Source organism: Rhipicephalus microplus, chromosome 2, assembly GCF_043290135.1.
Source record: "Rhipicephalus microplus isolate Deutch F79 chromosome 2, USDA_Rmic, whole genome shotgun sequence".
NCBI lineage: Eukaryota > Metazoa > Arthropoda > Arachnida > Ixodida > Ixodidae > Rhipicephalus > Rhipicephalus microplus.
This window is the reverse complement of record NC_134701.1, coordinates 21,497,397-21,516,565: the sequence shown is the minus strand read 5'-3', so window position 1 is coordinate 21,516,565 and position 19,169 is coordinate 21,497,397. Positions and strand designations below refer to the sequence as shown.

The window sequence follows — 19,169 nt, the reverse complement described above, 5'->3', positions numbered from 1 at the left end:
CCTGCTGCGCATACCGAAAGTGATGGAACCAATCGACGCTGTTGCCTTATAGAAAGCCTTCACTTCGAAAATTATTTTAGCTCGTTGATTGAACTAGAGTAAACTGAAGTGGGTTATTGAAGTTGAAGGTGTGGAGGTAGCAGTCGTGGGAGTCTTGAGTAGCTCCACCTACCCGTTTCTGATCTACGACGACCGCTAAGGACATTTACCATCTATTGAAGAGCTGGGCCTCACCAACTTCTCTCCATAAAACAATGCGAAGAATCTTACTGTTCTGCTGCGCGTTGTAATAACCATCGAGTGTTTCATTTGTAACGCTTGAGCGCTCATTGTTGCTAAAGAACTGCAGTTATGCTTGTGTTATTAGATGCGACGAATTTCCTAGCGCACTTGGGTGACTATGAGCGTACTATCATCATCATCATCATCATCACCATCATCATCAGTCTGACTATGTCTACTGCAGGACAAATGCCCCTCTCAAGTTCTACCGGTCAACTCGGCCCTGTGCTTGCTGCTGCCAATTTATACCCGCAAACTTCTTAATATCATCTGCCCACCTAACAATCTGTCTCCCCCTTGCCCCCTTGCCTTCTCTGAGAATCCAGTTAGTTACCCTTGATGACCAGTGACCAGTCTTGAAGTGACCCTTAATGACCAGTCTTGAAGTTGTAAAAGACCATGTCTACTTAGGGCAGCTAATAACCGCAGAGCCGAACCACGAGATTGAAGAAACTAGAAGAATAAGAATAGGGTGAAGCACATTCGGCAAGCACTCCCAAATTATGACAGGTAGATTGCCACTATCCCTCAAGAGGAAGGTACATAACAGCTGTATCTTGCCGGTACTTAGCTACGGAGCAAAAACCTGGAGACTTACAAAGAGGGTTCAGCTTAAATTGAGGATGACGCAGCGTTCAATGGAAAGAAAAATGGTAGGTGTAACCTTAATGCCTAGTTCACACTAAAACATCCGCTTTCTACAACACCCCGCCGCGGTGGACTAGTGGCTAAGGTACTCGGCTGCTGACCCGCAGGTCACGGGTTCGAATCCCGGCTGCGGCGGCTGCATTTCCGATGGAGGCGGAAATGTTGTAGGCCCATGTGCTCAGATTTGGGTGCACGTTAAAGAACCCCAGGTGGTCTAAATTTCCGGAGCCCTCCACTACAGCGTCTCTCATAATCATATCGTGGTTTTGGGACGTTAAACCCCACATATCAATCAATCAATCAAGTTAAGAAAAGTGATCGCGTGCCCTTTTTCAACTAATGGTGATAACAGCATTTTAAAGTTGGTTTCTTCAATCAGCAGCATATATAGTCGGTTAACAGTGTGTTTGTGTGTGTGTGTGTGTGTGTGTGTGTGTGTGTGTGTGTGTGTGTGTGTGTGTGTGTGTGTGTGTGTGTGAGAGAGAGCAGTTAATAAAGACAATAGTCTTTCTTGGGGACCTTCAAAACTGAAATTTTCGTCTGTGTGTCTGTTTTCCTGTTTGCCCACCCTTAACGGTACCGGGCACTCTAAACGGAACCAGAAGATATCCCAAACGGCCGACCCAATCCTCAGCGGCCACCAATGTTGCTCAAAATTCAGCGTTCATACTTGTGCGATTGTCAATTAAAAAGCAATTAACGCGCATATATGAGGCACCATAACACGTATATATTCTGTATATGCGGCTTTTACTAGAAAAGGCATACATAAGTTAGTCTAAGGACCGTAGCGTTTATCGCCCGGCGCTGACCATGTGAAGCTTCAACGAAAAGGGAAGTGTTTCCAACACTTTGGTAAGGCAACACGGTGATGGCACCTACCCGTCACCTTGCATTCTACAGTTTATCACCTGTGAGACGGGTGCGCACGCCCATCTCCGAGCCGCGCGTTTTGTTTCCAAAGATAGCGCTCATGTCTCACGTGTGACGTGACTTAGTGCGCTCTTTCGCCTCCGCAGCATGCTCGAGCTACTCAACGCAGCGCCTCTAGAACACCATTCACCAATTTTCTTGCGCGAAACATCAAATAAACGTTTTTTCAATCTCTCGAGACACATGACTATCGTCTTTCGACGACATTTGTAGATTAACATGCAGATACGGGGCCATTTTGTTCATTTTCTTTTCGCTCTGCCTTTGTGGATTTCAGAGATATGAATAGACGTAACCTCTAAAGCTCTGTAGTGTCCGTCCCCAAGTTCACACAGCGGCCGCTTCTTAAAATTTTTGTCACGTACCCTTTATTTGCAAGTTCAGAAGCACATTCGTTAATGCATGGATGGCCTTTGCACTTATGTTTTGGCTTTTATTTGTAGAATATGATTGCCGGAAATACCTCTTGAATATTATCGTGGTTTTCGTGCTTTATTCTAAGGCATCGGCAGTACATAAATAATAAGAAATGTTTTATTCTTTTGTAAATTATAAAATTCAAGCTGCTTCTGACTTTTAGCGCTGCTCTGTTTTAAAAACGACCATGCAAGTCTCTGAACCTTGGAGAAAGTGTCGTCAAGAAGCAGAGTATTTTACTCGGCTGATTTAAGAAAGGCCGGTGCATCAAAGTGGTAAAAAGTGCTCAAGAGTATCGCGTACATCGCGGATAAATCTGGTCAAACCCCTGTAATTAAAATAACCGCTATTTTTGCAACATTAGCATGTCTGCACCTTGAAACCATGTCATTTCAGTTTCGTGGAAGGGGAGTCGTCCTGGTGTATATAAATCAAGCTTGATTTTTGTAGAACTGCATGCTTTCCTGTAGAATCGTAGAAGTGGTTTTTGTCATTCTGTTTCAGCCTGAAAAGATGACCACGACAATAAATATGTATAAAAATGAACAAAGTTGAAATCGCGAATAGCAAATTGAACCTTTTTTTACATTTGGCGGATGAAAAGCCATGTGGTAAACACAAACGTGCCACTGCAAAGTGTGCATCAATCAAGCATATGCAGCTGACACACTGTCGAAATAAAGTATGAGTTCGTAGCACATGATAAATAACATCGGGGTAGTAGACACCGTAGCGTGTATTATGTAGTGCAGCTGCACGCATTCACTGCAGATTTCGGCCTTTTGTATACAGTCGTGCAAACTCTGCAATGCATTGCGAATACGGCATGTTTTAGGAGACATTTTCTCTGCGTTCTGTCAGCAGCCTGGATCCTGCACAAAATAGGCAAAAATAATATTAGAAAAACGTAATAGCTAAAAAACCAAAGCGGCATGAATGTAGCGTTTATTAGCGCAGTACATAAGGGGGCGATGAGATTTCAAGCAAGGAGGACGTGTTTTTTTGCGCTCCCGTCCTCACCCCGAACTTCGCTCCGCGCTCCTCGCGCGCAGCCCTTTTAAGGGCTACCTATGGCACCTCGGCGAGGCACCAGAAAAAGAACTACGCAGCAGGATGCCGTTCCGGCAGCCTCGGCATCGTCCTCGGTGCCAACTCAGCAGCAGCAGCAGGCCCCAGCCAAGCCAGCCAGCTCTAAAATACCCCTGCCGCAGAAAGCCAGCAACCGTCAAACTGCTGCTGTCTCCGCGGCTTCGAGCAAAAGGAAGGAGAATACCGGATCTAGCTCGTCTCCTGCCACGGCCGTGGCTATCTGCGAGGGATACCCCCCTGGCAGCAACACCTCCTCATCTCCTTCAACCACTCCGGCCGCCGAGCAAACGGCGTCTGGCTCCAGCGAGCGCGGCGTGTCCCCATGCACGCTCCCGCGTTCCGACAGTCCTCAACTTGTTGACGACCTTCCTCCGATTGGATGTGCGGCCACCATCATCTTTCGGCCTGTCGGGAAGAAGGCTAACTTCCTGGCTGCTTCGAGGGATGCGATCGCCGCCTTCCTTTCAGGATTTCCAGCCACCAAGCGAGTGCGGGTGAATTTCCGGCGCAACCTTGTTGCTGTGGACAGCCATCCCAACACCGATCCGACTGCCCTACTCGAGGTCGGAACGATTTGTGCAACGAAAGTTCGAGCCAAACAACTCGACCTCAACACTTGCGTTGGCATGGTTTTTGGAGTGGACCCATCGATCCCCTTCGAGGACCTAGCCGACAACCTTGCCTCACCCGTGCCCATCGTGTCCGGTGTACGCAGAGGCAACTGCCTCAACCTCACTTTCGCTGGGACTACTGTTCCACCGGATATCCTGCTCTACAAGCAAAGGCGCCCAGTTCGACCCCGACAGCCCCGGCCTCTGCAATGCTCCCGTTGCGGCCGCTTCGGGCACGCAACCGCCACCTGCTATCGGGACGAACGGTGCCTGCGCTGCGGCCTCAAGCACGCCCCAGAGTCGTGTGCAGCACACCCCCGTTGCTTAAACTGCGGCGGGAAACACCCTGCAACCGAGCCCCGCTGTCCAGCCTGGCAAGTTCATCGCAAGGCTGCGGTCATCATGGCCTCAACTGACGGCACGGTGACTCGCCACCAAGCCCTGCAGCACGCCAGGACCCCTGGCTGCAACCCCTCCATCATCAAGGGTCGCTCCTTCCGGGATGCGCTCGTCGGTACCTCCGACACCACGCCGGATACCACCCCTTGTCCTGCAACGAGTGCGCCCGTCGTCCCCACAACAACGACGACTGCCCCGCTCTCGGCCACAGCTCAGCCGGCCCCAACTGTCGTCCAAAAGCGCTCGACAGTGACGCAGACACCGCGCGCTTTTTTGCAACCGCCGGTTCCTGTCACCGTCAACACAAGCGCAACGATGGAGCCTGCTGCTGCAAACTCGCAGCAACCTGAGGACCAAAAAAGGAACGACCACCTGATCGCCCTCGCTAAGGCACTTGGAAGGGCGCTCAGGGCCCTACCACTTGGATATGACCGAAATGTGGCTTCTTGGGCCCTCTTCACCTTTGAGGCTTGTGCCCAACAGTTTGGAATTAACCTGGAGGACACACCCGGTTATCAAGAATCCGGCGCCGCCTCGGGTCCGTTATAAATCGTGCACATCACTGTGCCGCTGGCGTTCTTGGTGGTAAGTCCCAGACGGTTGCGTCTGGCATACTTTATTTGCGCGTAGGCTTACTCCGCTCTCTCTTTTTTTTTCCCTTCCCTTACTGCTACATCGCGCTGCGCACCACGTCCTTTTTTTTTCCTTGCTCCGAGTTCCACGTGTACTTGTTTACATGGGCTGCTCAGAGCTGCCTGACGCTCTTTTTTTATTATTATTATTATTATTCTACTCTTCTTGTTTTTTTTTCCTTTTCTTAATTTTTTTCCCCTTCCTACTCTATGTGGGCGCATTGGGCCTTTGCAGCAAACACTATCTCCACTTCACTATCAGATCCGGAGTGCCCTACCTTCTTTGCACTTGTCTGGTGGTTTCTTTTATTTATTTTTTTTATTTTTTTTCCTTTCCTCTTTTCCTTTCACGGGCGCATCTCCTCCCCCCCCCCCCGGCTTCTCCGCGGGCCTTTCTTTACGTCGCGCTTTCGCGTTTGTTTTCGCGCACGCGTGCGCGAGACCACTGATCGAATGCATTTCACCACTCTATTCTTACCTCTTCTCTTCTGACTCTTTCATTCCCATTCCCCCTTCCCTGCGCTTTCCTGTGGAGGTGCCCTCATTCAGAGAGGCAGTAACGGGACAGCGCTTTTCTCTTTCTTTTCCTCTTTCAAAGCCACTCAGCGCAGTACATAAGAGAAAGGGACATGACACAGACGTAGAGACAGGTAGGCGCTAAACTTCCAACTTTTTATTTCTTGCCATTAACACCCATTTTGTACATCCGTGGCAAAGCACAACACATCTTGCACGTGTTCTTAAACCAAGGGACGTCATTTCCTTTTCCGACAAGGAAAGTGATGACGAGCTTACACACAAATGGCCTAATTCTTCTATAGCCTCGGCTTCTTTTATCTCCCGTGTGAGCCGATCTCTAAAATGACCGATAACTATGCAACTACACAGATCAGGGGAGCACCCACAGCTTTTGGAGGGTGCCTCCAGGGTTCCTCTCGCCGTAAGCTTATTTCTCGCGTTATAGCAGTGCTCGCGTAATCTGTCATTCAGACACTGTTTTGTTTGCCCAATATAGTACATCCCGCAGGATAATGGAAACTTGTAGATGACACAGGATACACAAACAACGAATCTAACGTGGTGTTTTCTATCTCAAGCTGGGAGAGCAATATATCTTGGACAGGTGAGCTTGCAAAGCTCCCCTAGTTGCTTGTGCCCTGCAAAAACAACAGGCACATTAGCCCTTCGGGCCACTTTCTTTAAGTTAAGTTGTGAGAAATTGTGCGTATGCAAGGGATTACACCTATTCTGCAGCCCGAGTGCTCCGAAACTTCACGCCTGTTTTCTTTTCAAGACTTTTGGAGAATGCGTTCGGCTACAGAAACCTGTAACAGCATTGGGTAGCCTGCTTCGGTTAGACGCTGCTTTGGGTCTCGAAACTGGACGCCATTTTGTGGTGGCACAATTTGGTCATGACATTTTTAAAACACAAGTTTGCGATGCCCTTTCTAATTGGTTTTGAATGTGTGGAAGCGAACAAAAGAAGAGGCTTATTCTTTCGTAGCTCATACCACCAGCACGTGTGGTTTTCTGAGAAAAATAACCTGAGGTCTAAAAACCGAGTAGAACCCCCTTGTCGAAGTTCGCAAGTGACCTCCCGAATATTGGTGGTTTTCCTTTTAAATTAGGTTGTATTAAACAAGAGTGAATGAGACAAGGTATGATAGAAATATAAGAGCGCCAACCGCTTCGCTCGGTGATGGGAACTCCGTTAGTTTCATTAAGTATGGTCTCTGGCGCATGCAGCGTGAGGTGAAAACGTGTCGCTTCAATTTACACCTCTAAAGTTTGTGCAAGTCTAATTGTGTGTGACTGTGTTGCGTACGCTACTTTAATCTTGGTAACACACTTTAGTGCTATTGCCGGCATCTAAGTTACCAAAGCGACATGCTCCTAAAGGTCCTGAATTTTGCGCGAAGTAGCCTAACGGCAAGCCTACAATGTACCTGTATTTTTCGCTGTAAAACGCAATTTGTTAGGTGACCGTGTATTGTTGCCTTTGAAGCGAACGAGCAATCTATGTTTCCACAGTTCAGATCTGAACGTAAGTATAACACGTTCCCAGCTTCTCTACTGACGTAATTTCATGTGGTGACATAAACAATAATATTGCTGATCAACAGAGGCCATCCTGCTGTGATTACGTACGTTGTTTTCTTAAGTGCGGCTTTTCGTCAGTAATACGTATTCCAACTAGGTACGATTCCAATGCACTGATCGATCACATTTTGGTCAGTCTGTCTACTGACGATAGTAGAGGGAGAGTGTTGGATTATGCTATCATGAATGATTATGCAATATTTTGGTGTTTCGGTTCTTAAGATATTCACCGTAGTAAAAATAACGTTTCCACTGCTTTTTATTAAAACAAATGTAGAAATTATTCGGAAGACCAGTCGGAACGAATTATATGACGAAAGTAATGCCGAAACTGCATTCAACTTTTTTTTCTCAGCTGCCTCAAGGCAGCTGAGAAAAGCTCTTCAAGGCCTTAAAGCAAGTAAAATTATCCCCATTTTTAGGAAAGGTGATCGGCAATGCTGTAACAGCTATCGCCCGAGTCGCAATTTACATTTCTTTAGTAAAGTCATTCAAAAACTGATCTAAACCGTTTAATAAAAATACTTATTCAAATTAAACATATCTGATCATCAATTTGGCTTCCGTGCTGGTTTTTCAACTGAAGTTGCACTTGTAACTTTCACTGACAGGGTTAAACTGATGATAGATGCAGGCCTTCTTTTTCAAGCTATGTTCATTGATTTAACTAAGGCCTTTGATACAATTGACCACACCATCCTATTTCATAAGCTTGACTGTTACGGCAAATCTGGACCCCTCCTAGCTCATTGAAAGCTATCTTACAAATCGGACGCAGATTGTTAAGATAAATTGTTTTTTATTTCCGAAAACCACTTATAATGGCGTTCTTCAGAGATCAATTCTGTTTTGTTACTTAAAAGTGACTTCACGCTCTTCTCTATGCTGACGACACTAACGCACAAAAGGATTCACTCATGCTACAACAATCACTAAGCGTCGGCCTAAATAACCTTCATTCGTGGTGTGCACCAAATCTGCTACGTATCAATCCTGCTAGTTGGGCTATTTGGTGATACACTATGGGCGGTAACAGCGCACAAACTCAAGGGACGACGAGAAGGGACATGCACGTACGCGAATCTGCCTTCGCACTGCCACACGTGTGGACGCACTCCTTTGTTCAGTAAAGAGACAGTGCGTTACAAACATAGTTATCAGGTGACAAGAGAACTTGTGGAAGCATTCTATATAAAAAAGGGTAGTCCTGCGTTAGTCAAACATCGATATCTTTACATGAAAAAAAAAATCCTAATCAGAAGCATGTTTGAATTGAATTTTCTCACGCCTGCGCAGTGATCCGCAGCGTAAAATTGTTACTGACGTCAAGGCGGTCACTTGCTGGCCCTTGTGTGCATGTTCTGTATGCTTATCTTATGTGTTAAAATAATTTGTGTATTTCAATTATTGTTTATTTGAGAGTCAGCGCTTGTTTGTGTTCATTGTGTTTGTCCCGTGAGTTTGTGCACTGTTACCGCCCATAACGTAATAATCCATCAAAGACTAACAGCATGGAATGACATTCCCCACAGTTGTTTCCAAACATCGCTTCATTAGCAGTGACAAATGATGGACACTTTATTCATGCATCTTCATCTACAGAATTTCATCGTGTGGTATTAGACAAACATTTCAAATTCAGCGACCATGTGCAGGGCATAATAAAAAGAGTGTCTTTTGGCATTCATGCGATTATCAAACATGACGTTACTTTCCCACTGAAATCATATCTTTATATTACGCATTCATTCACAGTCCCCTGTCGTACTGCGTATCATCATAGGGAAATATATATTAGTCCCATGTAAGTCATCATGAATGCTTAGAAAAGCAAGCTCTGAGACTTAATACTTTCAAACGATTTTTTCACCATCAGCCCCTCCCCCCCCCCTCTTTTTTTCGCAACAAGAACGGTTTACATTTTCATAAACTTTTTAGCTACAAAACTCTAATGATCATGTTTCGTATCGTTATAAATAAATTATGAATTTTCAGCTTTTTAGGTGTCACTCTTGTAACTACAAAAACACGAGGTTTAGTTTTCGGCTATCCGTAATTTACTTTTACCTAAGGTACGTACCAACTATGGTCAAATGACAAGATTTTCATGCGTAACGCTAGAGAACATGCTGGCTGCTGATTTGAAATCATGTTCAATGTACTCATCTTGTGAACTAGTGAAGGTGTTATTGTTGAATGACTTATGACTTGAGTGTTTTTTTTTTGTTTTTCTTGTTTTTCTTTTTGTTTCAAGCAAATTGTCACTATTGCTCTTATGGCCTACTAAACATTTTGCAACTTTTTCGTATATTGCTGCTATTTCGTCACTGTTTGCTGACCAAAAGCTAATCGTCTTTTTACGTTTTGTTGGATGATATCCCTAACAGTTCTTTCTTTGGGATATCTGATTGTTCATTCGCCATGCAAAAAGCATGTATTTATAAAACATGTACATATTTTGAATGAACTTCAACTTTAACCTACTACGACAGCTTCACCATCTATTTTCGGGCTATTTCAGCACGCGTACACCCTAAAAGTGTTCGCTAGCACCAATGGCAGACAAGGTTTGGCGTGTGCAGAACCTTTTTGTCAGCGGGCTTCACATGTTTTCTGCCCGATGCAGCCGCTGATCTATAACCTTGACATTAAGACATTAAGTGTACCAGGGCGAGTTTAGAGACACCAGCCACCTTGTCTGTTTCCATGATTGCATATGCGCTTGACTGATTGAATATTTTCAGAAAGACATGGCTCTGAAAGCGTCCATGAACACCTTCATTTGGCGCTGGCCATCCAGGTTGCATATACACGCTACGCAGCGACGATTGGTCTCTAAAGGTAAGCTACTTTGTTTGCAATAAGCCTGGCTGCACAGACTACTTTACAGAATGATAGTAATGGATAATGGATAATCCATCTTTAAAGATGGATAATTCGATAATGATAACAAATAAGCAAAAATAGGGAAATGTGGTTGTGTCCTCAGGGGTGAAGTTACAGACGCGGACACATAGATAGTAACGTTGACCGGACAGCGGTAGCGCAATGCTCAATCAAGTACCGAGATGAAGTGATTACACTTGCCGGATGCTTCGCAAACATAACACTATGTCGCATCTTTACAAGCTAACTATTACTACATAACGAGAACAGAACACAGCTATAGGGCAGTGCATTGTCCCAAATAAATTTCGAGTTAAGCACTGTCGCTCAGCTCACGTCAACACAGAGCGAGTTGTATCGCAAGCAGACAATGCGCACTGCCCATAGCAGGTTCCGCGACATTACATCCAATAAGATTGATGAATGGGCGCTATATGCGCAATGGAACATTTCTGCGCATAAAAAGCGAGACAAGTGGAAAACTCCTTCGGCTGGGTCGTTGCGACTTACAGCGATTCACATGCTTATGTCCTATAACTTAACACAGTGGACACAGGGAGCTTAAATCCATTTGCCAGTGAGGCCGAGGCACGGTGGCGGCTACAGGCACTGGCAATGCAGAAATTACCACCCCCACCACGTCGGTTGCTGCGGCAACTGAAATTGGTGCAGAAGAGGCGAGGCAACAGAGATGTGCCGAATGCTATGGAGAAGAATTTCCTGCCACGTACCACGACGTGCTTACGCAATATAGGAAAGACCACAAGAAATTTCCGCAGCCCCACGTGCGCCTGGACAGGTCGCAGGCGGTGGACCTGAGAAGGCTGCAGACGGGCACGTTCACCAACCCCTACCATCTGCAACGCTTATGGCCCACGCTGCACCCGTAGCCTAGCTGCCCGTGGTGCGCGCACGAACAGGCCGATATGGCGAAAGAGATGAAGATTGACGACGAGAAAGGATGACGTCACCTGAGGGACCCACCGAAATGGAGTGCCTTGCTGAGCGATGGCAAGCCGTCCTTCACGGCGAGGCCCTCGAGGACCAGGTGTGGGCCGTCCAGCGGGCCAGGGCCATCGTCGAGGACCTCAAAAGATGTTCCTCGAACGATGTGTCCCTGGCAGCCTAGCCCCGGGCACAGCAACAACCGTTGGGCAAATAAAGTTTATTCAACTCAACTCAACTCAACTCCCTAACACTCGCATTACCAGCTCAATGCATTTATACAAAATCGTCAAACCATTTAGGGTCCCCCTGAACCAAAGCATCAGGCAGACTTCCCACTCACCCGATGGATGAATTGATTGATGTAGCTGTACCCTGTAGATCGGGTGGCGGCTAACACCACCTAGCCGTAATACTTAGTGAACCACCAACTAGATTGATATTTTTTCTCTTTAACAAATGAAGTATAGGACTGGTACTTTGCAGTGAATGGTTTAATTTTCACTCGTGCCTTGACTTTAGCCAGCAATCAGATAACCTCCTTCTAGTTAATTCTACCCGCTCAAAGTCTATTTTGCCCTCCCTGTCTCTAAACCGAGTGCTTTGAAAAACTTTGCGCCATCATCCTGAACTATAGGGTGAAGCCATTTACAAAACATTATCAAGTGTTCGGCAGTTTCCTCCTCTTCCCCGCATGCACTGCATATCGTGCCTACGCCTTCGCATTTGGCTCGATATGTCTTGGTTCGCAATACTCCCGTCCTGGACGCAAACAGTAGAGAACTACCCCGAGCATTATCATAGATCTTTCCTTGGCAATTTCATGCCTAAAAGTTTGATAGATCTCTAGTGCGGAGTTCTTAATCATGCCAATTCTCCACATGTCAGTCTCCGTTTCCTTCACCTTCTTCTTAACTGATATTTCTTTTTCGTTTGGCCCCCTGCTGTTTTCTAGGTATTTACCAGTCAATTTTCCGGTTAGCTTCTTCCACTTTGTATCGACTTTCTTCATGTACAAGTAGCTGAAACCTTCCTAGCCCAACACTCCTCCGCCACTTCTCTAAATCGCTTCTGATTTTTTTTCGCTGCTAGCTTCCCTGCCCTCAAATGATGTCCATCCCATATCACCTTGTACTCCATGATGTTATGTATTCCCGTGAGCTCCTAAAGCAAGCCTACCAATTCAACGTGGCTTAATATCTAATCTTGCTTGAACTTCTCATCTCATGCACAAGACCGCATTGCCGAACGTCAGACCCGGAACCATGACCCCTTTCCATATTCCTCTCACAACATCGTACCTATTGTATTTCCACAGTAACCCTATTTTTCATCACAGCTGCATTCCTGTTACTTTTAGTCGTTATGTATATTTTGTGTTCCCTCAGATATTCGGTCCCATTGCTCATCCTACGCCCAGATATTTTTATTTATCTGTTATCTCTAGCGTGGCATCCTGTATCCTAAGCTCACTACCTTCATTATCATTAAAAATCATGACTGCTTATTTTTCCTTACTGAATCTGAAATCTAACCTTTCTTCCTTATTACCAGAGATGTCGATGAATTGTTGCAAATTTTCCCTGTTGTGGGCCATTAGCGCAATATAATATGCGTACATCAATGCTGGTAGTGCCTGTACAATGAGCTTTCCTTGTTTGACGAAAGAGAGGTTGATGCCAAGTCCACTTCCCTCTAATTTGGCCTCTAATGCTGGTAGGTACATCACGAAGAACAAGGGTGACAAACGACACCTATGCCTAAGCCCCCGTTTTACCTCTGTGGGCTTGGATACCTGTTTTTCCCACTTTATAACTACCTGGTTACTTTTATAGATATCCTTTAAAAGATCGGCGACTCCATCTTCCACACCTAGTGTTTCCAGCATTCCCCACAAGTCCTCTTGAACCATGCTATCGTACGCTCCCTTGATATCCAAAAATGCTAGCCACAGGAGCCTGTGTTCTTTTTCTGCTATTTTAATGCACTGCATCAGTGAGAACAGATTGTCTTCTGAAATCCTGTATTTTCGAAATCCATTCTGCAGTTCCCCAGTACCCCCTAATCCTCTATCCATGCCTGCAATCTTTCCTTTATATTATGCATTACCAGCCTGTAGACCTCTGCTCTCACTGGTATAGGACGGTACTTGCTTATGCCACCATTGTCCCCCTTTCTTTTATAAATCATGCTCATCCTGCTATGTTTCCATTCATCGGGTACTTCACTATCGATTATTGTTTTGCTCACTGCCTCTATCAAAGTCTGTGTAGACTTCGGACCCAATGTCTTTATCAGCATAACTAGAATGCCATCTAAGTCTGTTGATGTACTACTAGGAACCCTCTTCTCAGCTATTTCCCACTCTCGTTATGAAAATGGAGCCATTGGGCCACTTGATGCACCCTTGTCTATTGTGGTGCATAGGGCACTTCCTTGTTGAAAATTTTTTGTTACCCTTGTTCCTATTTAGTAGCTTCGCCCCCTCCAAGCCTATAGCCCCTTGAGCTGTAGCTATAAACCTGTATTCTAGGCTTGTATCATTCTTTAAAAAATTTAGGTGGTTCAAAAAACTTCTGCCAGCCACTGAGCCCCCGTTCTTCTAATCCTTTCTTTGATCAGAAGGGATGCTTCTCTTCTACAGCTTAGAAAGATGTCCCATTTTACTTCAACATCAACTGTCGGTTCACCCCACTGCTAAACATGTCTGTGTTCCCAAGAGGCTTCCTAATGTTTTGCTATGGCTCTCTTAACTTCCTGATCCCACCAACTTTTGGGTTTGTGTCTTCTTTTCTGGGGTGACTTGTCACGTGCCTTAGCAAGCTCTAGCTCAAACAGTCTAATTGGATTCGTGTATGTCCACACTGTTTTAATATCCTCAGTGAGGTGCCGGGTGGTGCCCTATCCAACCTCAACGAGATTGCCCATGATGCAGCGCGCGCACTTACCGACCGCGCTGCCACAGGGCAACCCCATCTTGCTGGGTTGGATACCAATCGGGATGCACCAATCACGTACAATGAAATTACAAAGCACTTTTACTTGGAACGCCGCATTTTTCCACCCCCACATCCGAAACTTAACCGACCGCAGGCATTAACCCTACGCCTATTACAGACACACACGTACCCAAACCTTCCCACGCTTCACATTTATTATCCCGATGCATACCCCAGCGACACATGCCCATCATGTGGACACACAGCGACACTCGAACACATGCTCTGGGAGTGTAGAACAACTCCTCCCGACTCTACCTCAAGCAAGTGGGAGAGGTCCCTCAGGAGCTCACTTCTCGCCGACCAGCAATGGGCTGTCCAGCAGGCCCACGAAGCGGCCGCCAGGTACTCCCTGTCGGTCCCTACGTGGGAGACGCCCGCTACGCGCTAAGCGTGTCCTGCAGGACCGAAATAAAGTTTTTCATTCCATTCTATTACTTTCTCAATTTATTTAGTGGCTATTTCAATTTGCCTTTCTGAATAAAAATTTTTCTGTAGTTGCTCATCTTGTCTCCTTCCCACTTTCACTGCTCTACCAAAACTTAGCTTGATACGTTTGTGATCACTAGCCAGACGTCTGGCCCCACATTCATCTATGTGCATTCCCCTGAGCCTATCATACATCTTATGTGACATCACTGCATAATCTATTGTCGACTGCAGCCTTCCTACCTCCCATGTTATTTGCCATTCACACTTCTTAGTACTGTTGCAAATGATCAAATCATGCCTTTCACACATAGCCATGGTCATTTTGTCTGTTGGGTCAGTATACTCATCTATACCATATATGTGCGCATTCATATATTCTATTATTATTATCTCGCACTCTCCTCCTAATTCCTCAATAACCTTTGATATACACTCCACCATTGCCTGGTTTTCCTCTCTGGCCTTCGCTCCCGTCCACAAGTACACCAAACCAAGAAGTGTCATCTGCCGAGCTACTTTCCCTCTTAGCCATTATTGTTCCATACATCCTTGCGTGACTCTTTGCCAACCCATACTTTTTTGTATGAATGGACCAATTTCACCCCTTTTTTTCTGCCTTCTGTTCTATTGCAATATTCCCATACGTAGTACGGATTGCAAGGTGGTTGCTCCATTTCCTGAAGATGTGTCTCCGCAACCCCATATACCATCAGCTCCTCTTGCCTCAACTGCTCTTCTATCTCTTCCCACTTTAACCTATTCCTGCAACCATGCATGTTAACATAGCCTACGTCTGACTTGGCTCGGCCCTTGTGCTTACGTCGATTGTTTCTCTTACGGACTCCATGTGGCTTGAATATTTGTGCCCCCTTAGAATCATCTTTGGCTACACTGTTGGCCTCAGGGCTCTGGGTACCACTAAAAAGCTGTGGCTTGACGACCCTTTCTATTACGGACCCTCCTGCCCGTCGCACCACAGTAGTGAATGTCATCCCATGCAAAGGGGCGAGCACCATGCTCGTACAAGTCTTGGTTCACTTCCATTACGCTGTATCTGAGTTGCTGGCTCATACCCTTGATCATACAGTTGGCCTCACTACCCTCCTTTCAATCCCATGAGACTGCCTCCAGACCTCCGGGAGTGTGCATGTGACCATATGCGCAGTGACCATATGCTCGGAGCTTACGCATCCCATACTTTAACTGTCTTTGAAGGTTCTGACCTTTGCCCTTCAACACATCATTGAGCCCAGCATGAATAATGACGACATTTTCGCCCTCTATGCTGTCCTCTACAACCTCCTGAGCTTTGGCCAGTGCATCTATCATGCCCTTTTCTGATTGCGCCTCCACCCTCACTCTCTCATCTTCATTCACTGTCTTGAATACGCTATCCCTAACCCTGGCCACGTTAGAGTCCCCCACCACCAAGACCCTTCTACACTCCAATTGCTGGCTACCTGTTTGTAATGGTGCCCCTGTTTGCTTTATCTGCTTCTCTCTCTTCCGTCTGTCCTCTGTTTCTGCCCTGCTCGAAGACTACCGTGCCACCGAGCTGTATGTTCTCGGAGCCTCCATGTTGTGACCAGACACTCGGGCCCCTGACCTCCCTTCTCGCCTGTTGCTTCCCGCCTGGCGTCTTCTCCGCTACCCACGCCTTGCGCCTCACACTGCTCGGGGCCGGGGCAAAGCGCCATTAGCTCTTATACCCGCTGCTCGAGCTCGGTCCGCCCTTCCCGTTCTTTTCGAAGGTCACCCTTCATTTGCTCTGATAGGCTGGCGGTAGCTTCCTCCCTCTCATACGACGCTCCGAGCTGATTTTGGAGTTCTATCTAGTTGCTCTCGAGCTTTCGAAGAGAGCGGACGTGCGTTTCTTGCTCTCGTGTCTCTTGCAACGCTCCCGCTTTCTTTCACGTAAGCTTTCTGCCAGTGCTTTAGCGTTTCTGCCCGCATTCCTGCCGGGGCAGGTTGCCCTCGACATGGTTCAAGGAACCATGATTTCGGCAGAAGAATGGTTGGACGGCTCTTGGCAGCCATCACCCGGTTTTCGCGTCCAGGAGAAGAGACGCCTCGAGCTCCGCCAGGCAACGCCGCACCTGAACGGCGCCCGGCAAGCGACGCCCCCACGTAACGACCTGAAACCACGCCCGCCGCCCCTGCGAAGACACGGTCCACTACCTAGGATGCCGCCTGACGCCATCCACATCGTGGGACGGCCAAAAACTCCCGTCGACCTTACGAAGCTGCCGCCATGGCAACTGTAAGAAGCCCTGCTGAAGGCCGTGTCGCTACCAGACCAGCCACCAGCATGCCGCGATAAAGTGCGGGTTCATCCCAAAAATAACACCTTCACCCTTAGTGTGCGAGAATCCGTCCGAGCACAAGCCTACCTTCGCATCACGTCACTGCAGATCGGAGTCCGGACCATCGAATTTCACGTTTACACCCCGCCACCCGACAATGCATTTTGCGGCATCATGTTCAACGCATATGACAGCTTTACTGATGCAGAATTCTTGAAGGACTTGCAAGAGAGCAACCCCACTATGCCTGTCATGGGTGACCGTCACATGGGACGGACCAATCACGTACTCGTCACCAGGCTTGGAGTTTCAGTGCCTCGCACAGCCTGCACACGAAGCTCGCCTTCTGGGCGTCGGCCAAACTCGCGAATGCTGCCTCGTCCAAGTTGCACCAGCGCTTTCATTCTTCGCACTGCACCAGCTCACTCTCGCCCGTGGTTTTCTTAGCCTCCTTAGCCATCGCCCGTCCGACCATCCGACCAAGCGCCCGAGGTCACACGGTCATCAAAGAAGGTTACCGACGGATGCCCGACGATATCCAACCGAGTTTGTGGCAGCCGCCCATGCAGCAGAGGAACTGGAGCCCTTGTCGTTGTAGGATGCGGTGTGCATCGGCAAACATCCAGGTACCCTGTTACCGCCTAGCGCAAGTGTCGCTGCTCAAGAACCGCCACTTGAATGAAACTTTTTAATACTCTGTTAAAGCACTCCACTTGGCCATTCGCTTGTGAATAGTGTACGGACGAATATTTGACCTGGATGCCGCGATCTTGAAGAAATACCTCCAACTCCCGAGATGCAAACTGTGGACCATTATCGCAAATAACCTCTTCTGGGTAGCCTTTGTGCGCGAACACAGTGCTTAAGAAGCGTGTGTCGTCTCGCTACAGAAATAAACTTTGGGCCATTTGGAATAATAATCTACAAGCGTGATTGCATATCTGCAATCGTAGTGTGCCCTCTCAAATGGGCCTACACTATCCATCCCAAGTTTGAGCCACGGCTGCTCTGCTCTGGTATTTACTAGGCTGTTCGTGAATGACGACATCTACGTGTGGGACACTGTAAATGAATGCGCTGTCCGATTAAATCCTCGTGAGAACGCACACGCGGTGGAAACCCCCGTAAACGACACGTGCAAATGACGTAGCTCTCCCCCGAGAATTGAGTGTTCTTCGCCTCTCGTACCCCGCCCGATAGTCAAACATTTTCCATTCTTGTTTACAAATATCCGTAGTGTTCTTTCTAAAACTGTTCCTCTTTCTTCACTGATAGACTCGTTGTCAGCATCAGTAGTAATATTAACCGAAACATGGCTTAATTACACTGTTAGTGATAACAATATCGTTGTTTGTGCATCTGAATTCAACTTTTTTCGTTGCGATCGAAAGCACCGAAGGGGCGGTGGTGTCCTCCTTGCCGTCAAGAATGATCTTGTTGTTACCCCCATCTCAGTATGTTCTTTTCTGGAATGTGCCTTTGTTTCCTTGAAGTGTGCTGGTAGCCATGTTATAATTGCTGTTTTTTACCTTCCCCCCGATATGGGCTGCACGTTTTCGGATGAATTTTCTCGTGTTCTGGGCGATATTCACAACCGTTTTCTGAACGCTGTACTTATTATTTTCGGTGATTTCAATTTTCCTGCCATTAATTGGAGTGCCCTTACTGTTCCACCAAGTGATGTTGAAGCGCACAATTTTTTGCAGAGTTGCCTGGACTTTTCTTAAACTCAACTCATCAATTTTCCTACACGCTGCTCAGCGACAAGTTCAAATACCCTTGACCTTATTTTAACAAATGAACCCGATGTTTGCTCGAACATTATATTTTTGATGGTCTTTCCGACCATGCGATTATTACCGGAAACTTGATTCGCCCACTTGTCGAAAGATTATCAACTAACAAATCGATTAGGTGCTATAACAGAGGTAACTTTGATAGCATAAATAATGCATTGTCTGCCTTTTACGAAGAATTTATACATGGTCACCTCCAGCGCACCATTCAAGAAAACTGGTTGCTGTTAATAAATAAACTTACTGGCCTCATCAATAAATTCATACCTGTCATCACCGTGAAAACCCGAAGCACGGTTCCTTGGTTTACCCAGCAGCTCCGACGGTTGAACAACAAAAAAAAAACGTTTATATAAACAGGCCGTCCAAAAGGATACCTTCAACTCTTGGACGAAATACAAAAAATGCGATAAAGAATATCAGTCGCTCTTGAAATCTACTCGCCGCCATTTCTTTAACCATGATTTATCATCTATACTTGCAAATAATCCACGCAGATTCTGGCGCGTTGTTAACCCCAAATGTTATCCTAATGTAGTCCTAAGCAATAACGATGGTGTTTCAGTTCCCACATTTGAATGCGCAGATGTCTTAAACCAGGCGTTTTCCTCAGTTTTTACCAGAGAAGACGTTTCATCCGCTCCCATATTGCATAGTTTCAGCAGCACAGTCATGCCGGAGATTGTTATCAGTGAGG

At 46.6% G+C, this 19,169-nt stretch overlaps 1 protein-coding gene across 6 annotated transcripts in view; it reads left to right on the top strand.

The window, feature by feature from the left end:
- Nucleotides 1-19,169, top strand: part of LOC119169183 (pseudouridine-5'-phosphate glycosidase) — a 2,087,124-nt gene that overhangs the window by 8,448 nt on the left and 2,059,507 nt on the right. For 4 of the 6 annotated variants that reach the window (XM_075886274.1, XM_075886272.1, XM_075886271.1 and 1 more), the window contains one exon: nt 9,860-9,952. In XM_075886274.1, the coding sequence (XP_075742389.1) occupies nt 9,862-9,952 (91 nt within the window). In that variant the 5' untranslated portion in view covers nt 9,860-9,861. Of the gene's footprint in view, nt 1-9,855; nt 9,953-19,169 lie in introns of those variants that run through there. The other 2 variants (XM_037420298.2, XM_075886270.1) reach the window with 1 other exon arrangement.